Below are 16,554 nucleotides of genomic sequence, written 5' to 3'. Positions count from 1 at the left end.
CAAAACCAAAGACAACAAGCATGAACTGTTATTTCTTAAACTAAGTATTTATTTTAATTCACCAAAGAAATTATCACATTACATTAAGTATGCAAACTAGAAAACTCAACAGGGATTCTACACAAACCTAATGTGCCAGCATCTGAAAGACTGTTGAACAGCAGAGTGAAACTGATGTTTGGAAACAGGAAGATGGTCCCTTAAGCATCCCCCAGGACTCAGACACAAAAGACTGACGCAAGCACCACAGCAACCTATTTCAATCTCTCAAAAATTATCTAGCTTCAGGTAGAAACTTTGTATGAGTTATAAATCCAGCTTAGTAACAGATTGGTTATCCTTCTCCAAGTAGACCAAAGGCCTTGAGAAAATATCACTGCCATCTTAATGAAGACAGACAGATCTGCTTTAGTCAGATTGTTCCCATTCTTTTCCTGCTTCCATTAGTTCAAATACTCTGTATTCATCCTTAAAATGACATTGAAGTGTGTATTTTGAGAGGGAATGTTTAAAGAGTTCATCTTCCTTTGCCCTTTCAGAAGTGATAATACAGATAGTTTCATTTTCTTGCAAATCTAACCCTGCCACAACAGTGGAAAGCTTGTAAGTCTTCCTCACCTCTTTTGCCCCTATGGCTACCACCCTGCTGGCCTAAAACAAAAACTATCCACATACTCCTCAACAAAAGAAAGGCTGCAAAAACAAGTTCACTTTGTTCATTTCTGTAAAGTTTAATTAAATACACATGCATACAATTAAAAAGCCTTTAACATAAGAAAAACAAGGTTTTTTTAAACACCATAGAAAGATGTCTTGACCCCAGCTGATCTTTTGCAACATATAGAAGGTACACAAAATATAAGCCAGCCTACATTAAAATACAAATAGCTAAACTCCATTGTTGCATCACAGGGCAAAGATGGAAAGATTAAGTAACACGCTTTGCTGCAGCAGACTTCCGGCAAATCCTGTGTGTACAAGAAAATAGATAATCTCTTCCCCATCAGTTACGGAAAATAACTCATGCCATCCCTTCAGAACTCAAAAGAAATCCACTTTTAAAGCAGCACAGATAAACTCAAGACCCTGCACAGCCACACCAGGCTAGGAACAGCCAGTCTCAGGGGGATTTTTCCTTTTAAAATTTTATGGTCAAAGCCCATGCAGTGGAAGAAGTCCTGACAGCTGGTGTCCCATTGAAATCCAAATGTATACCAGCAGTTGAGGCTGCACTGCTACCTTTGGTGAAACAAGCCTCAGCAAGACAGACCTCTGAAGTCCTCCACTATTTTAGCAACGATTCCACGCCCCCTCCCCATACACGATTCAGAACTCACATTGAAGTCTTAACAAGTACTCTAGATCACCCCAAATACAAAAAGGAAAAAAATATTTAAATGTTTTTTAAAAAAGAAGAGCCAACTGTCTAAAGGTCAATCAACATTCTCCTGCCACCTTTCGGGAAGCGTGGGGAGTATCAAGAGGATGTGAAACAGGGCACCTCTACCTGTCGATCCGGCAATGGCAGTGACTCCGCTTGCACACCGAGGTGCTCCGGGCCGCTCCCGCCGCCGGCCTGAGGAGACAGCCCGCTCGCGCGCCTTTCCCGCCCCCCCGCGCGGCCTCTCAGGAGCGCTCTGAGGGGGGGTGCGGTCGGGCGGCTCCTCTCGGGCACCGCGGCCCTTTCCTGCCTCCTGCTCCGCCACCTGAATCGGAGCGCGGCTTCAGGCCCGGGCCGGGGCGCAATCACTCGGTTTCAGTGCAGTGTTTCATACCCTGTGTCTTGGAAACTACAGCAACACCACAAACCGCAGTGAGCCATCATCTGACATTCGCCAGACACCAATGGCGTAGGAAAAAGAACCTTTTAGTAGGTGAACAGAGCTGGAAACCACGCTTTCTGGAATGCAATCCCTCTGCACAACCTCCTTGGACTCTCTAAAGGCGGTGCAGCTTCCCCTAGCTCCTCTCACAGCTGGATCCTTACTCTCTAATGGTTACAGTGGCCTTTTTCAAACTTTTGGGAGTCCTCCCCTCTCAACCTGAAGAACAGCTTTTACAAGAAGAAAATTAACCTGTAAAAATCAGCTCTGCTGAAAATCAATCCAACCAGTTTGTAAATTCATGGACCATAACAGAGAACAGCTATTGCTGTTTTCTTTCACAGGTGGATCTGAAAATTCCAGATTAAAAAAAAAAATAAATTAATAATTTAGGGTTTGTATGATTTTTTTTTTGTCCCCGGGGGGCCTGTGGGTGGGTGTGAAGGTAAATCATTACAAATAAAGGACCTTTGATTGATGGGTAATCGGGAAGAGTCAGTGGCAGAACACCACAGTATTTACAGAACATTGCAGCAGCATCGCTTGGTGGCAAGGAGGATCCTTATCCTACAGCTGGAAAGTCGCTGAAGTCTGTGACATACCACTGTAAATGTAAGTGTTATTAAAAATTACAAACTGCCCTGTAATGACTTTGATAACCTCCTGTGCAGCAGCTCCTGTAAAAGAAACAAAAGAAAGGAAAACAAAGAAAAACAGATAAACCAAAAGGTGGTTAGCACTTTACGTTTAAAAGCCAGTAGAAGAATGTTATTTATAGACAAATCCCTACACTGGAATTATTTCAGCAGCACCTGACACAACTCCAAAGGGGGGGAAAAAACGCCTTTCAATACTTCCCATATAGAAGAGGCTCAGACAACTTACTTCAGAAGTCAGCTTTACATATACTTTGCTGTATATACTTCCTCTCCATGTGCATACACACAGAGTAAAAATGTGTGAGATCTATGCAAGTTGTGACCTCGCTACATCAAATTAAGAGTTTCAATTAAAAAAACATGTACAGTTGAACTGTAAAATAAATTGTGATCTCTGTGTTCTCCTGTAGCATGAAATACTCTGCAATTTCTTCAGAAGTTATCTTTACATGTTTTCTAAAGCACTGCAAATACCAAGTTCACTTCATCAGAAGAAGATTCCTACCTACATCCACTGAGTATTTAACATATAATTATCTTCAGCACCACATGAAATGAAATAAAGAACCTAACATATATCAATTTTGAGCATGAACTGAAACATTTTGTTTTAATACCTGCAAGTAAGCAATCAAGTCTATTTACATTTAACAGACACTTAGATAAGTGTATTATGTTAAAGAAAAATGTGTACTGTGTTAGAGTAATAATTGTAGTAGTATTAAAGGCTTTTTCAAACATTTTATTTTTAAAGACAATTTTAAGTTACTAGAATTGATATACTAAGATTATTTATTTGGTTTATTTTGCTACTTTAAACCCTCACTGTTTCCACTTTTCCTGTATATCAAAGGAGGTCACATCTGGAGAACCCAGTGGGTGGATTTTGTTGTAATGCTATCTTGACAACAGTCTGTGATTACTACAGTTACAAAGTAATTAAAACAGTGAAGATTTGGAATCAAGCATGTACTGCAACAGGCTGGTTTGTTTGTATGTACCTTAGAAATATCATGGCATTCTTACCTCCCACAAGGGCAGCAATAGCATGTGGCTCAGCAGCTCCATAGCGACAACTGGATAGCAAAGTAACAGTTAGTATTTTGGGGTCAGTTTTACCAACAAAGTGACACTTCAGATAGAATACTTACAACTCTTGAAAATATTCATCTTTCACCACTACAGACAGCCCATGTTCTTGCAAGAAACCAGCAAGGCATGATTTCAGTTTTCCAGTATCATCTTCTACCTGATAGTTGCAGACACCTAGAAAATAAGTTAACTGGTTCATCACACAATTGCAACGCCATACTCAAAGTTAATGGATTTAAACGGCAGCACAGTATTTTTCTGAAAAGTTTTTAAGCCAATTGCTATATTAATATGAGACTAATAATAATTGAATATTCTGTTGATGTGACTCATGATAATGACAAATCACTGCATAGCTGAACCAATTCATAATCCATGCAACCCATTTCAGTAGTATCAAGTCAGATACATCCTTTAAATTCCCAAAGACATAAAATTCTCACTTTAATTTTCACATTTTTAAAGTTACATTAATATGTAAACAAACCCTCAGCTAAGAATATAGTTTACAACTAGTATTACGGTAAGTATTTGATGTTTATATTTCTGTTGATGATGTTAAGTAACTCTGGTATTCACATACCTGGGTATCTGCCATACTGCTTATAAAATCTGTCTACAGCCCGCAGCATCAAGTACAGAACTATTTCACTGTCTGGGTTATCCATATGGGAAACTGAAAACAGCAAGAGAATGGATTAGCTGGTACAGATGAAATGGAGGGGGAAAAAGAAAACTACTTTAATTACTCTAAAATCAAGTATTTCTCATGTGCTTAAACTGTAATATCCACAGTAAAAAGAAGTTTTAATGAAAAAAAACCCCTGCAACTAAGAATCTCAGTAAGTCAACTCTCAGATATGATTTGGACTCCATAGCATAAGACACACCATACTGTATGTATTTGACATACTGTTCTGTGAAGATACTCATGTTTCAACTCTGACAGCTGCTATAAGATTAAATACAATAATGCTTAGTCATAATTTTGGGATTTGAAACGCATGTTTCATACATTTAACTGTAATTACAGTAATTATAAAGGAGGTCTTAACTCCCTTAACATACATACAGCTCAGTAGCCTTTCTGAACACTAACTACTACTTAAATCACATTGCATATTAGCAACTTATTCAAGGCGCCTTCACTTTAAATTATAAATATTATAAAATACACTCTGCATATCCATTTTGTCCAAAACATTCAAGGAACTTATATATGCTTAATATAAACTTTGATAAAAGTATTTCCAGCTTTATTAGTATTATTTATTAATTTATGCAGGTTAAAAAAGAAAACGTAGTATTAAGTAACTAGTTTGCTAGTTCACATACTGAAAAGGTAAGCTGAGAGTGGGCAAGAGAATTATTCTCGTATCTTCAGTCAGGTGAAAGCACCTTTCCAGCTCTGTCAGAAATAACTGAGATACAGAAAGGTTTGCAGAAAACAATGTTTTACTTATATTCTATCAAAAATAAAGTCTTTCAAAATCAAATTGAATTCAACACTCTAGACTTAAAAACCCCATACTTCTAGTTGATGCCAAGTTCTGAAACTGCATGATGAAATAGAATGTTCAACATACAATCCTTTCTGATCACAAAAGCATTTCAAGTTGAAAATTCAATTAAAAGTATGCACCAAAAACGTGTACTTACTGATTACATCCTTATTAAAAGTGTTTAAGCTGTATTCCTCAGCCAGAGATCTACATCGCAGTACCCGGAGGAAAGCGGCATTGCTGCCTAAGCAGAGTGCAGAAAGGAGAATTTTACTCACTTGAAAGCATCACCAATTACTAAGTCTTTTTAAGTCTGTATCTCTGCTGTGCTAAACATGAAAGGCAAACTCATGATAATTCTATTTAACACTTTCCTGTTTCTTCCAGTAGCTTGCAGTAATAAAATCTATTAAGCTACATTTAGGTCTATGATCACAAATATGTTCGTGAAATACCTTGTGCTTATTTATGTCCAGAATCTACACATATCTGCCACATTAATGAAACAGCTCACAAAGTGCATAGCCCTTCTATAGCAATTCATCAGCCACAGCCAGCAACTTCACATTTTCCCCTTCCATGCTGCAACTGAACATGGGTTCTTTTAATCTCCTGAAATACCTACTGCTGCCTCAACATACTCTCAATTAATATTCTAACAGTGCAGCTATGAGAGGGAAAACGCTCTTCTCCAGTGTCATAGCTATGAAACAACCTGAAGTGCAGCTACTGCCTACCACTCAAAAAAGGCGAACGGCAAGGTTCTCAAACCCCCAGCAAACAATCTATGAACACAGAGGCAACATGCTCTTCTCTATAGGCTTATAGGGAAGTTTTCCAGTTGCAAGGAGACTTAGCAAGGCTGCACTGCAGACATGTATACACATCCAGAACAGACATAACCTAAAATGCCACCACCAGTACTACTCACCGCATTACTGTTTTACCTTTTCAGACTACCACTTTACAAGGCCCACACTCCAAAGTCAGTATCACAGAATGGGCAAAAGTGATTAGGTACTAATCACAGAAAGTAGAGGATATCTGCTACCTGTTGTTTCGACCTGAAAAAGTATCATTAAAAGCCAACCTTTATAGACTCACTACTGAAAGGTGCTGAACATTTGCTACTTCCATTCAAGATGATGGATGCAAGTGCTAAGAACTTATTTGAAAAATTCAGATACTGAATTACTGATTAGTAACTACACAATCATTCAATTTTTTTTAATTATCATTTGCATAAACACAGCAACAGAATCCAAGTATACTCACAAAGCAATTTTAATTCTCTCTCTGAAACGGACTCAGGTGCCTAAAAGAGAGCATATACTTAATTGCAGTACATACAATGACCAGAGAATTTATATTTTCAAAGTTACTAATATGTTTATTGTGAAATAACTTATTCTTGTAAAAAAAGTACTTTTTACATTGTAAATAATCTATCACTGTATGCCTTTTACATGACCAAACCAAAAGTGGGAAAACAGACCACAAATACTAAATTTCATTACAACTTACTTAAGCCTTTTAAAGAGAACGAGGTAATTTAGCCTTCTCATATCTGTTTCCAGTGACTTATTTCTCTACAGAATGCCAGGGAAAAAATATTTGTATCCTGTGTGAACAGCCACACGTTTGTAATTACCTTGCCTAGGGACTGTAGCAATTTAGCAGCATAGTTACCCACAGCAGCAATATCCTTCTTTGCTTTTTCACGGTATCTGTTAATAGTAAAGAAGTCTTAATAATTCAACAGCACAATTGCACAGACAATAAATTCAAGTCTTCTGCACGATACTGCTTCATTTTAGAGATTAAAAAAAAGGAAGGAGGAAGAAGCTGCCAAGAAAATGTGATAATACTGTAAAAGACTTTTGGGCCCAGCTATTTGCATCATGTCCAGGACGCATAGGAATCCTAAGTTCATGTTGAGGACACCTGCATTCAAAGATGACCTTCCTAAAATATTGATCCATACTGATGCTGTTTAGAATCTGTAGTTAATGTTCCTCCACAAAGTCTTTGCCCTTCCTGATCTACCAGGCAGTCCCCTGAAAGGGCATTCATTAGTATTTAGACTTAAGTACCGAGGAAAATAGAATTCCTGCAGCCAGGTAAACATACACATTGAAGACAAAAAACAAAGGCTGTGTTTAAGCAACAGTTTGCTTTGGACAGCATTAGCTGGGCTATGGTATCTACTACCTATAGCAAGGTCTTTACTAGATCTGTAAGTAAGGGAACTGGTCACTTACTACACAACCTTAAGAAACAGGGATACACTGAAGGCTTTTGCCCTGGTTCCAAACAGCAGACAATCTATACAGGGAGCATAGTTCCAGGCTGTCATGCTTCCCACACCCCTCCTCACCCCAGGCCCACATACACTCTTATTTTAAATACAGGAATTCACACATTTTGTGAGGTCTGAAGTCATCACCATTTATCATCACTAGTAACTATTAAAGAGAAAATGGTATACTTACACATTTTGCAATTCGATAAATTTACTGGAGTCTGCTATCATATCAGGAATACTGCCTCGGACAGGCAAGGTTCCTTGCCCCTCATTTGCCACAAATTCCTTTACAGCTCGAGCCAATATCCAGAAGGAAGGTGACTGCAAATGCACAAGAGACAATCATGTACAGAGATGTTATTTATGATGCTTTGTCTATATTTAAGTCCTACCCTTTACCCTTAGCTACTCATTACCTGCTCTGTGAGTTTTATGCAGCGATCATCATTAAAAATCTCTTCAATGCCTTTTGGAATCTATGAATAATTAAAAAAAAAAAAAAAAGAGGTTGTATGTACCTGACTTTTGATTTCTTGAATTATCTCAACACTCATTACATAGGTGAACCAACCCTAAACGACTTCAGTTTCATACCAAAATTTCCTCTGAATCTTACATAGTCACTGCTTTTAATATTTCAAATAGTAGCAGTGCCTGAGAAGAAGGCACATACTTCAGATCAAGATTATCACACACAAAATCTCACCTTATTTCCACCTTTTACTGGGAAGATTTAAAAAAAACCTGGTAGCAGCATCAGCAAAAGGTACTACCAGTGCCAGCTGCCATCCTACCTGTTAGAGACAGAGTAGCAAAAAGGCTGGAGAAGTAAAAAGAGGCTGAAAAAGTAAGAATGTTTTGACTCCTGCTGCAGTTCAGTCTTGCACATAAATTGAAATAAACCATTAATATCCTGGGACACAGTTTCTAGTGGCTCAGGTGATAGCACTAAGCTTTACCTGCTGCTTTCCTGGGAGACTTAATGTGACTGTCAAAGCAAGGATAACCACAATTCAAATAAAAATGGAATGTAAATTAAAAAGAACCACATAACATGATTTTATTCCATGTAGCTTTAGCAATTTACCATGGATGAGAGGTTAGAAAAATCAGAGCTCAATACTAAACCATGAGTTACTATTTCAGGATTAATGAAAAACAATGAAGACTTCACTTTTAATGTTTCTAAGCTTGATCAGTTTAGGAAGGAATTTCGTAACATGTTTCTTCAAGAGTAAGGTACTGAGTTCGCTGAGTCAGAAGTCCCTTAAAGCCCTTCATTTCTACACAGAGTAAATACTATAGCAACCAGCTTCAATATAGCAGAATTTCAACAAATGCTTTCCGAGTCTCTTTCCTGGCCATGTATTTACATCAGGCATCACCCACACCAGTGACTGGTAATTCTTCACAATTGTACCAAGCACTCCACAGATCTTCTTTTATGAAGTAAACTGTAAAAGTCTACAACAGGAACACACTACTAATGGACTCTGATTATTGAATCATTCTATACTTGAATTCAAGCCTTCAGGAAGGAAATGTAGCTTCCTTGCATGAGCAAGGAAACAGAAGAATTTCCATAAACTACAGTGCCACCTAGTCTAGGGCTGGTTTACATTATTTCAATTCTAAAAATTGCACTAATCCTGTTTTACCTAAATACAAATGTTGCAAATGGAATTCCTTCCCTATATGTGCATAGTATGTCCTGAAAAAAACCAAAGCAGTTAGATTTTATCATATGTTTATGTTACCTCTGTAGTATTTAATGCTGTGTTCACATTTTTTATAGCTTCTTCAAAGTTTTCCTCATCTTCTGGGGCCCCATTCTCATTCTTTAAGATACCTTATTGAAAAAATATAATTAAAAATACACAATCCCCTGACTTACACATTCTTTAGGTCTTACCAGCAGAGCAGACTGGCTTTGAATGTATTTGTGGCATAACAGCTAATCAGCAAAGACCTGAATTACCAATAAGATGTACTGATAAAACTACCTACATTTACATTTTGCATATGATTAATTTTCCTGTGATGTTAAATAGAAGCTATTTACCACAAAAATACCAGTTTGAGAAAAAGTTTAATAATCACTAAATTAGCATAGATGGTGGTAAAGAGGCAATTCAAGTTTCATTCCCATCCCCACTTGTGTTTTGTTGGGGTTTTTTGCTCAATTTTGGCAAACACATATGAAAACACACAGCAAGACAGACCAAGAAACGGACTCCACTAAAAACCTAATCCAGCCAGAGGTAATTACTACAGCTCAAGTGAGCTCCCTAGTCCAACCTGGGGACGAATTACTTGGCAATTTGCACACAGTTCAGCATTAAGAGAGCAAATACTTAAATTTCAGTTCATGTTTTTATTCTACAGTCACTTAAAGAAAATGTATTTCTAGATCTTAAAAATGCCTCACTAATTTTAGCACCCACAAAAGGTATTAGATTGAAGTGTCTGCAAAAATTAAGTCTGTTCACATACTGATTACAGTCTATTTGAACAGCTACACCATCTTTCTCTCCCTCTGAACTGGTCATTTTGAGAGGCAACGATCAGCACGTCTTGTTGGGTCAACTGACCAATCATCTACTTGCAGCTCTTAACAATTAAAGTGTCAAAAAGCCATCTGCTTTCCTGTCTATCACATTTTCCATGTTAAACACCAACATTTTCCACAAGATTGGTTCTTAATACCTTCCCACCCAAAAGAAAACATACTCTTGATCTTAAAAAGCAAACAGTATGAAACACTGCCAAAGTGCATTTATAAGCAAGTCTGGGATCTTGAGACCCACCTGTATAAAACAATAATTTAGTGGAGGAGTCATTCTGCATATGCCAGAAGAATTTTCATAACTTAACCCTGACAGAACTTCTGATTATTTTCCACATACTGCCTTACACATTTCTGCCAGTACAAGTAAGTGACTTCTAGGACATACCTTGCCGAATCAGTTGTCTGAAGGCTTCTTTTTCTTTGTAACTCTTAGGAAACTGATCATTTTTCTAAATTAAAAAAAAAAAAAAAAAAGGAAAACCACACTAAACAGATTTTGTCTTTAAAATATCTACTTCTGGCCTCATGAGCATTCAGACTGATGAACTCTACCAGTCCGTCACTGTTCATATACATTCACTTGTACTTCAATTAGTAACTGTTTTTTAACGATTCCAGCTTATTTTCTGTATTTGTAACACACTGCCAAAACAACAACCTCGTTTAGAAAAGACGTATCAAAAGTAATAATTATGATAATAATAATAATTATGGTAAGACTGATGACTTATCCAATTTTGCAATATACCTCATTAAGCCATTTTGTTAGATACTTGGCTACAATCACAATCCATGGAGTGTGGCTATGGTCCTGTAATTGAACAGCAGAGAAATCTTTGTCAAGGTAAGAAAAGATAAAAAACAAGAAACAAATTAAAAACCTATTTGAAATGTAAACTAACGTCCCTTCCACTACTCTAAAGACACAGGACATGTTCCAGATTCGATTCAGAAATAATGTTCTCTAACTACTATAAAACAAATCATCAAATTACTATTCCTTTACTTAAAATAAGGGTGTCTGAGCCAAGCTCCCCAGTATTTTTCTTTAAAGTGGAACTTAATGCTATACACAAATATCCACACTGTAAAGTTCTGCAGCAGTAGGTAATCATAAAAATTAAAAGGGAAAAAAAACCCCAAACAAATGAAAGAGATGGGAAATTTAAGGGGAATCAATCTAACAAAAAAGTCAAGTTGTTCAAGAACTTCCTTACTTCCCAAGACCCCTGTTTGCTTAAGATTTAAATGCAGACTGTAACATTTCAGGCACAGGCCAAAAATAGTACTTCACAAGTGATTCTACCGTTACCTGTGTTCAGGCATCAAAAAAAGTCATCTGTCAAGAGTCATTTTCACAGAATCCCTGTCCTATGTTTTCATCTGTCTTCAAGAACATAGTGCAAACCACATACCAACCTTTCTGTCCATATGATCCAAGTCGTAAGACTGAATGTGTTCCCTCAGCTCTGGAAATTGTTTGTCCAGTCTCAGATCTTCTAACTTATTGTCAGGATGAGATTCCACAACTGTGAAAAAAAAAATTACACAATACTTTTCAGTTTTATGTCCAGCTTCAGAACAGAGCTATACATCAAACACAGTGCATCACCTGCTTGTTCAACTGCTTGATTCTCAATATGAGTGTTTTGTGTAAGTTACATTTAATGTCAGGATAATCTCTAATTTTACTATTTGTTGCAGTCCGTAATTTCTATACATTTCTCAAAGAATGGTCGTGGTGATGAACTGCAAACTACATAAAACTTAACAAATACTAAATACATCGCAAGATGAAAAAAAAACAAGATAAAAAACAATCAAAGGGACATTACATATTGAAGCTTTAAACCTTTTAGAAAAGTCTTTATCCCAGAAGATCCTCTAACCTGTATGTTCTTTAATAATGACTCTCATATAACCAACCAGCCCGTAAGTCCTGCAGACCAGCAGAGGAATGTTAGAATTCCAGAGAAGTTCAGCCAAGCGCAGCAACACACTGTAAAGAAAAACATTTTATGATTTGGTGTTTTTTCAGGACAATAATTACCTATAAAATCAACTCTTATACAGGTTACTTAAGAAAGGTCTCCTCAGAGAACTCTAATATTATTATGATTCTAAACACATATAAGGTAATTTTATATGTAAATTTACTAGGTTAGGAGTATGTCTATCCATTAGCTTACTCATATTTCACTCCACCCTCCCAAATGCTTCAAATATCTAACTAAAACCTTCAACGAATTGTGAAAGAAAGAGAAGAATTAGATCTGTGTGTTCCCCAAGGTAAGTTCCAGCAGAGGCAGTTCCTATCAGAGGCTCCTGAATAGCACGTAAGAAATATGCTATTCACTAGGGAATCACCTCTTCAGAAAGGCAAGTTGGCTCTTACTTCTATAAGAGAGAGTACCTCTAACTCCTCTGTAAGTAGGTGGAAGGAGAAAATTTATAAAGTATGAACAACAGCCACTTCCTTACAGAGCAATTTTAACTATTCATTTATCCAGCCTGTGTGGAGGCAGTTTGACTACTGAAACAGATACATGCTCTTCTCCCGCTGAGAGCTGTAATTTTCTATCTGCATCTTCTACCAGAAAGCAGCATGCAAAATGCCTCTCAGCATGGTTAGCCGGTTAAAGAAAAAAAAAAAAAAATCAAAAAATAAAGAACTTCTGGAATTGACAGAGCTCATATGGGACATGTAATTACATTCTTGGGTAAACTGGAAAGGATTATACAAACAACAAAATGCATTTGCAAAAATCTAAAGGTATCACAGACCCTATGTTAGGTTTTACATAAGAATAATACTTGTTATAGTAATTTCGAACCAGAAATATCTTTCACTTCAGAGGAGTACTTGACATAGAAAACTACACCCGGAGACAGCATCTAGTAGTCAGGATCTGAAGGAGATTTTAAACTATGTATTAACCTATAAAAAAGTCCATGGGAAAATGCCATAATTTACTGCAACATTCCTTCACAATGGCACAGTTCTGTTTTGCATCAGTTTTCCTGCAAGAATATGCCTGCAGTTAAAACCTGCTTTTACAACTGAAGGAAAACAAACATACCTTTCTGAGAGTTGTGTTGCAACCACCAAGTTAAAACGATTGAAAAAGGAAGGGTTATTGTCTAAAAGTACTTCTGGACTCTAAAAAATCGAGAAAAAGTACACCAGGAAACACTGTGAGAATTTCTGAATACACAGCAAGTCTGTTCAATAGTGAATATAAAGTGTTAAGTTAAAGTTATAAAATGAAGAAGTTACAAAATAATGTTTAAAATAAATATATTGACTTTTTGCAAACAAATTAAGATGTTCTTCCTCAAATGCTGTTTTATCATGAAGCTACTTAAATTACAATACTACAAAGACAACATACAGCTATCATTTCATACTTTTATCACATTGTGTAACAAGGAAACATACAACTAATTTAGGAAAACAAACCTCTTCAACATAGTTTCCAGAAACATCATTATTCAATTCTTGCAAGAGCTCAGTGGCACTCTGGCCACGATTCTGTTTCACAAGAATAAAAACAATGTTTAGCCTCTTCAAATGTGATTTATCCAGTACATCAGTAATACATATGTTACATGCTAAAAAAACCCAAAACAACTAAAAAAATCCCCCAAAATCTGTCTCTTGTACCCTGCAGTTTCTGTGATTTTTCCCCCCATTTACATCTCTACTCTTAGCTTCACTCTTTAAACCACAATACCCTTCCACTTTATCCTTACAAAGATTTTCTTAACCATACCCAATAATTTTTTTCCATTCAGTCTAGCCAGAATTAAGTTTATCTTTTCATTTATAGGCAACTAAAAAGTAAGCATGGGGAATTTTGTCAAAAAACAAGTAGACTTTAATAACCTACACATACATGTTTTTTAGCACTACCCAATACTTCCATGCTTTCAATACACCTGAAGTGACATTTATTATCTCCTTACCTTACCAATATGTTTTTTTTGTAGGAAGAAACTGAAAAGGAAAAAAAGAGTTATACATGAATTTTTATTCGGCAGAACAACATTAAAGCTACATTTTGTGGTGCAGAACATGTTGTCGACTCATACACAACAAACCAAGCTGTTCCTTAAATCTTCTTTTCTGCTCCCCACCACTGTTATATTTTCCTAAGAAAAGCTTCTTAAGAAAAAAACTTTTTGGTACCCAAGCCATAAATCTGTCAAATAAGGCCTGCCAAATTCCTCTGAAAGCCAAAATCATACTGCAGACTTGTAAGTACTAATTTCATCATGTAATGGAATATTCTTCCCCCTCATACAACCCCTGTAAGCACAGATACTTTTGTAGGTATCTACCTGAGCCGTAAGAGAAAGTGATCTAGACTTAGCAAACAAATTCTTTTTATAGCATGTCTAAAGAGCTTCTCATCCTTTCTCCTGCTGCACACACTCTCTCAAAGCTATGAAAGCCAATAAATGGCTTTCAGTCACAGTTTCACAATGGTAAACTAAAGAAGAGTAAGTTGTCTTCATCACCAAAATTAAAGAGAGTACATTTAGCCATGCTGAAACAAGCAAACGTTGCACTGTTACGTCTCAAGACTGCAGTGAGCATGTTTTTTAAAAATATTTTTATATTGAGTGAAGCAAATAAACCTGTAAAGTATAAAACCAGCAACTGAAAATATATGCCAAATTCAGCAGCTAATTCCAAAGTGATCGTGCATCTTTGTATGTCACCAACATCCAAAACCCCAAAAGACTTGGAGAAATATAGAGGCTTTTAGAATAATTTTATAGGATTAACAAGTATAGAGATGGAACTACTTATGAAACCCTGTTACTTCTCTATTTGTAATAGAAATCAATAAAAACCTACTTATTGCCAATATCTTCTCCTGAGACTCGATTCCCATCGACAATTGTAAAAGAACCAATACCTTGGGAAAAAAAAAAAACAAACCTATCATTAATATTTAGGCATGATGAAGCTACCAGAGGCATTGCAAAGAAGATACAGAATAGCTATCTACTTACCTGGTAGCACCAAGTTTTTGAGTATCTCAGTTCCTGTTGCTGTTGCATTTATCACACAAACATTGGCAGATTCTAATGCTTCTTGTCCATGGTCACCCCACAGCCTATATTGGGATGGAAACCAAAACATGATGAAATGATTTCATTTCAGATTGTAAAGCCTATATAAAGAAATAAAAGTCAACAGTCACCACTGGAGGCTAGCATACTACTTTCCATTCAGTGATGACAGAAGCTAAACAGCAGTAACCAAATAAGCTTTCCTTAAGAAAACTCACTGTGACAAACCTGAAGCTTTCTAAAGAGCAGCCCAATGTTTCTGTAATTTCATTTTCCCACTGTTACACGCTGCAAACATTCACACCTTTTTTTGTTTTAACGTTTAACTTCTTCAAAGCCAGTAAGGATCAAAACATTCCTTATACAAATTGTGGCATGGAAACTGAATGCTCTCTTAAGTTTTACTCCAAATAATTTTTGGTTTTATATAATTTGCATTATGCGGCACCGAACAGCACAAGCAGATAGAAATCAGTCTCGATGAGTTTGGCAACGTGTTGAAGACACCTATAAAATAATATTCAGGTTGAAATCAGGGCTTGACAGTACTCTGTCACAAACACCCCACTAATTTCACACGGGGAGTAACTTTAGCCTCTTCAGCTGCAGAAAAGAAAGTTACTGAAAATGCAGAAAAGCATAACCACTACTAAGACTTTCAAATGTATACAAGCCTGTGAGAATTAACCCATGCCATACCCGGCACACCGGGCTCTCCACTGCAGCCCTTCTCCGATTTAACCTGTCTCTTTTTTGCCTTTCTGCCCTCTGCCGGCACAGACATTCACAGAGCCGCTCTGCGAACCCGAGAGCGCTCGGCTCGGACACAGCCGCCGTCGCGGGGGCTCAGCAGGCGGCGCCAAGCGGCCCTGCCCGCACAGCGCAGCACGGCGCCTCTCTTCGCAACCGAGCCCAGGAGAGGCCCGTGCTAGAACCAGCACCCAGAGACGGTAGCAGCTGCCCGACCTGCGGCGAGACACAGGACCCCCCACGACAGCAGCCCGCTGGCAGCCCAGCTGCGACGACGGCAGCCCCGCAAAGCCCTGGCAGTTCCCAACAGCTCTCAGCCCATGACACTACCTCAGCTGCCGGTCGTATCGCTGCTCCTTCATGCTCGCCTTGCCCGGCTCCGCCATTGCCGCACGCTCTTCACCGCGCGCACTGCTCATGCGCTAGAGGGACGGCGCATGCGCGGGGATGCCTGGTTGCTGGGGTACGGTGTCCCGGAGTGTCTGGTCGCGGCTGTCTCAGCGGGGTTGGGCGTGGCTCCCGCGGTGGGGCGTGGTGCTGGCACAGAGCTGGCACCATCGCCGGTCGGGACAGGGCGGGAAGTGCTGCCATCGTGCTGCGGGAACGTAAGAAGAAGGCTTGGAAGGCGGCGCAAAGCCCCTGTGCTGAGCAGGCGGGCCCGGGCGGCTGTGGGGCTCACGGCGTGCACCGGTGCGGGATGGGATGCCATGCCCTTCAGGAGGGTGCTTCTGAAGCATGTGCCGTTCTGGGAGTTCGTGTTCAAGTGGCATTT

The 16,554-nt window shown here is 38.2% G+C and overlaps 1 protein-coding gene across 3 annotated transcripts; it reads right to left on the bottom strand.

Moving 5' to 3' along the window:
* Nucleotides 1-26: 26 nt before the first annotated feature.
* NAE1 (NEDD8 activating enzyme E1 subunit 1) lies at nucleotides 27-16,188 on the bottom strand. 3 transcript variants are annotated; one of them, XM_080637016.1, is made up of 20 exons: nucleotides 16,113-16,188; nucleotides 14,973-15,076; nucleotides 14,815-14,875; nucleotides 13,917-13,947; nucleotides 13,411-13,482; nucleotides 13,031-13,110; nucleotides 11,840-11,949; nucleotides 11,370-11,479; nucleotides 10,699-10,761; nucleotides 10,336-10,399; nucleotides 9,139-9,230; nucleotides 7,798-7,857; nucleotides 7,569-7,702; nucleotides 6,728-6,803; nucleotides 6,352-6,391; nucleotides 5,234-5,320; nucleotides 4,158-4,250; nucleotides 3,634-3,748; nucleotides 3,509-3,558; nucleotides 27-2,500 (listed from the first exon to the last, which is right to left on the bottom strand). In XM_080637016.1, exons 1-20 carry the CDS (start codon nucleotides 16,166-16,168, stop codon nucleotides 2,391-2,393), a joined length of 1,608 nt encoding a protein of 535 aa, XP_080493142.1. In that variant the 5' UTR covers nucleotides 16,169-16,188; the 3' UTR covers nucleotides 27-2,390. The 3 variants fall into 3 exon arrangements, with proteins under 3 accessions (XP_080493142.1, XP_080493144.1, XP_080493143.1); XM_080637018.1 differs by lacking the exon at nucleotides 5,234-5,320; XM_080637017.1 differs by lacking the exon at nucleotides 13,411-13,482.
* Nucleotides 16,189-16,554: the final 366 nt, after the last annotated feature.

The sequence above is a fragment of the Psittacula echo genome (assembly GCF_963264785.1).
Source record: "Psittacula echo genome assembly, chromosome: Z".
NCBI classification, from domain to species: Eukaryota; Metazoa; Chordata; class Aves; order Psittaciformes; family Psittacidae; genus Psittacula; species Psittacula echo.
This window is presented reverse-complemented; position numbering and strand designations above follow the sequence as displayed.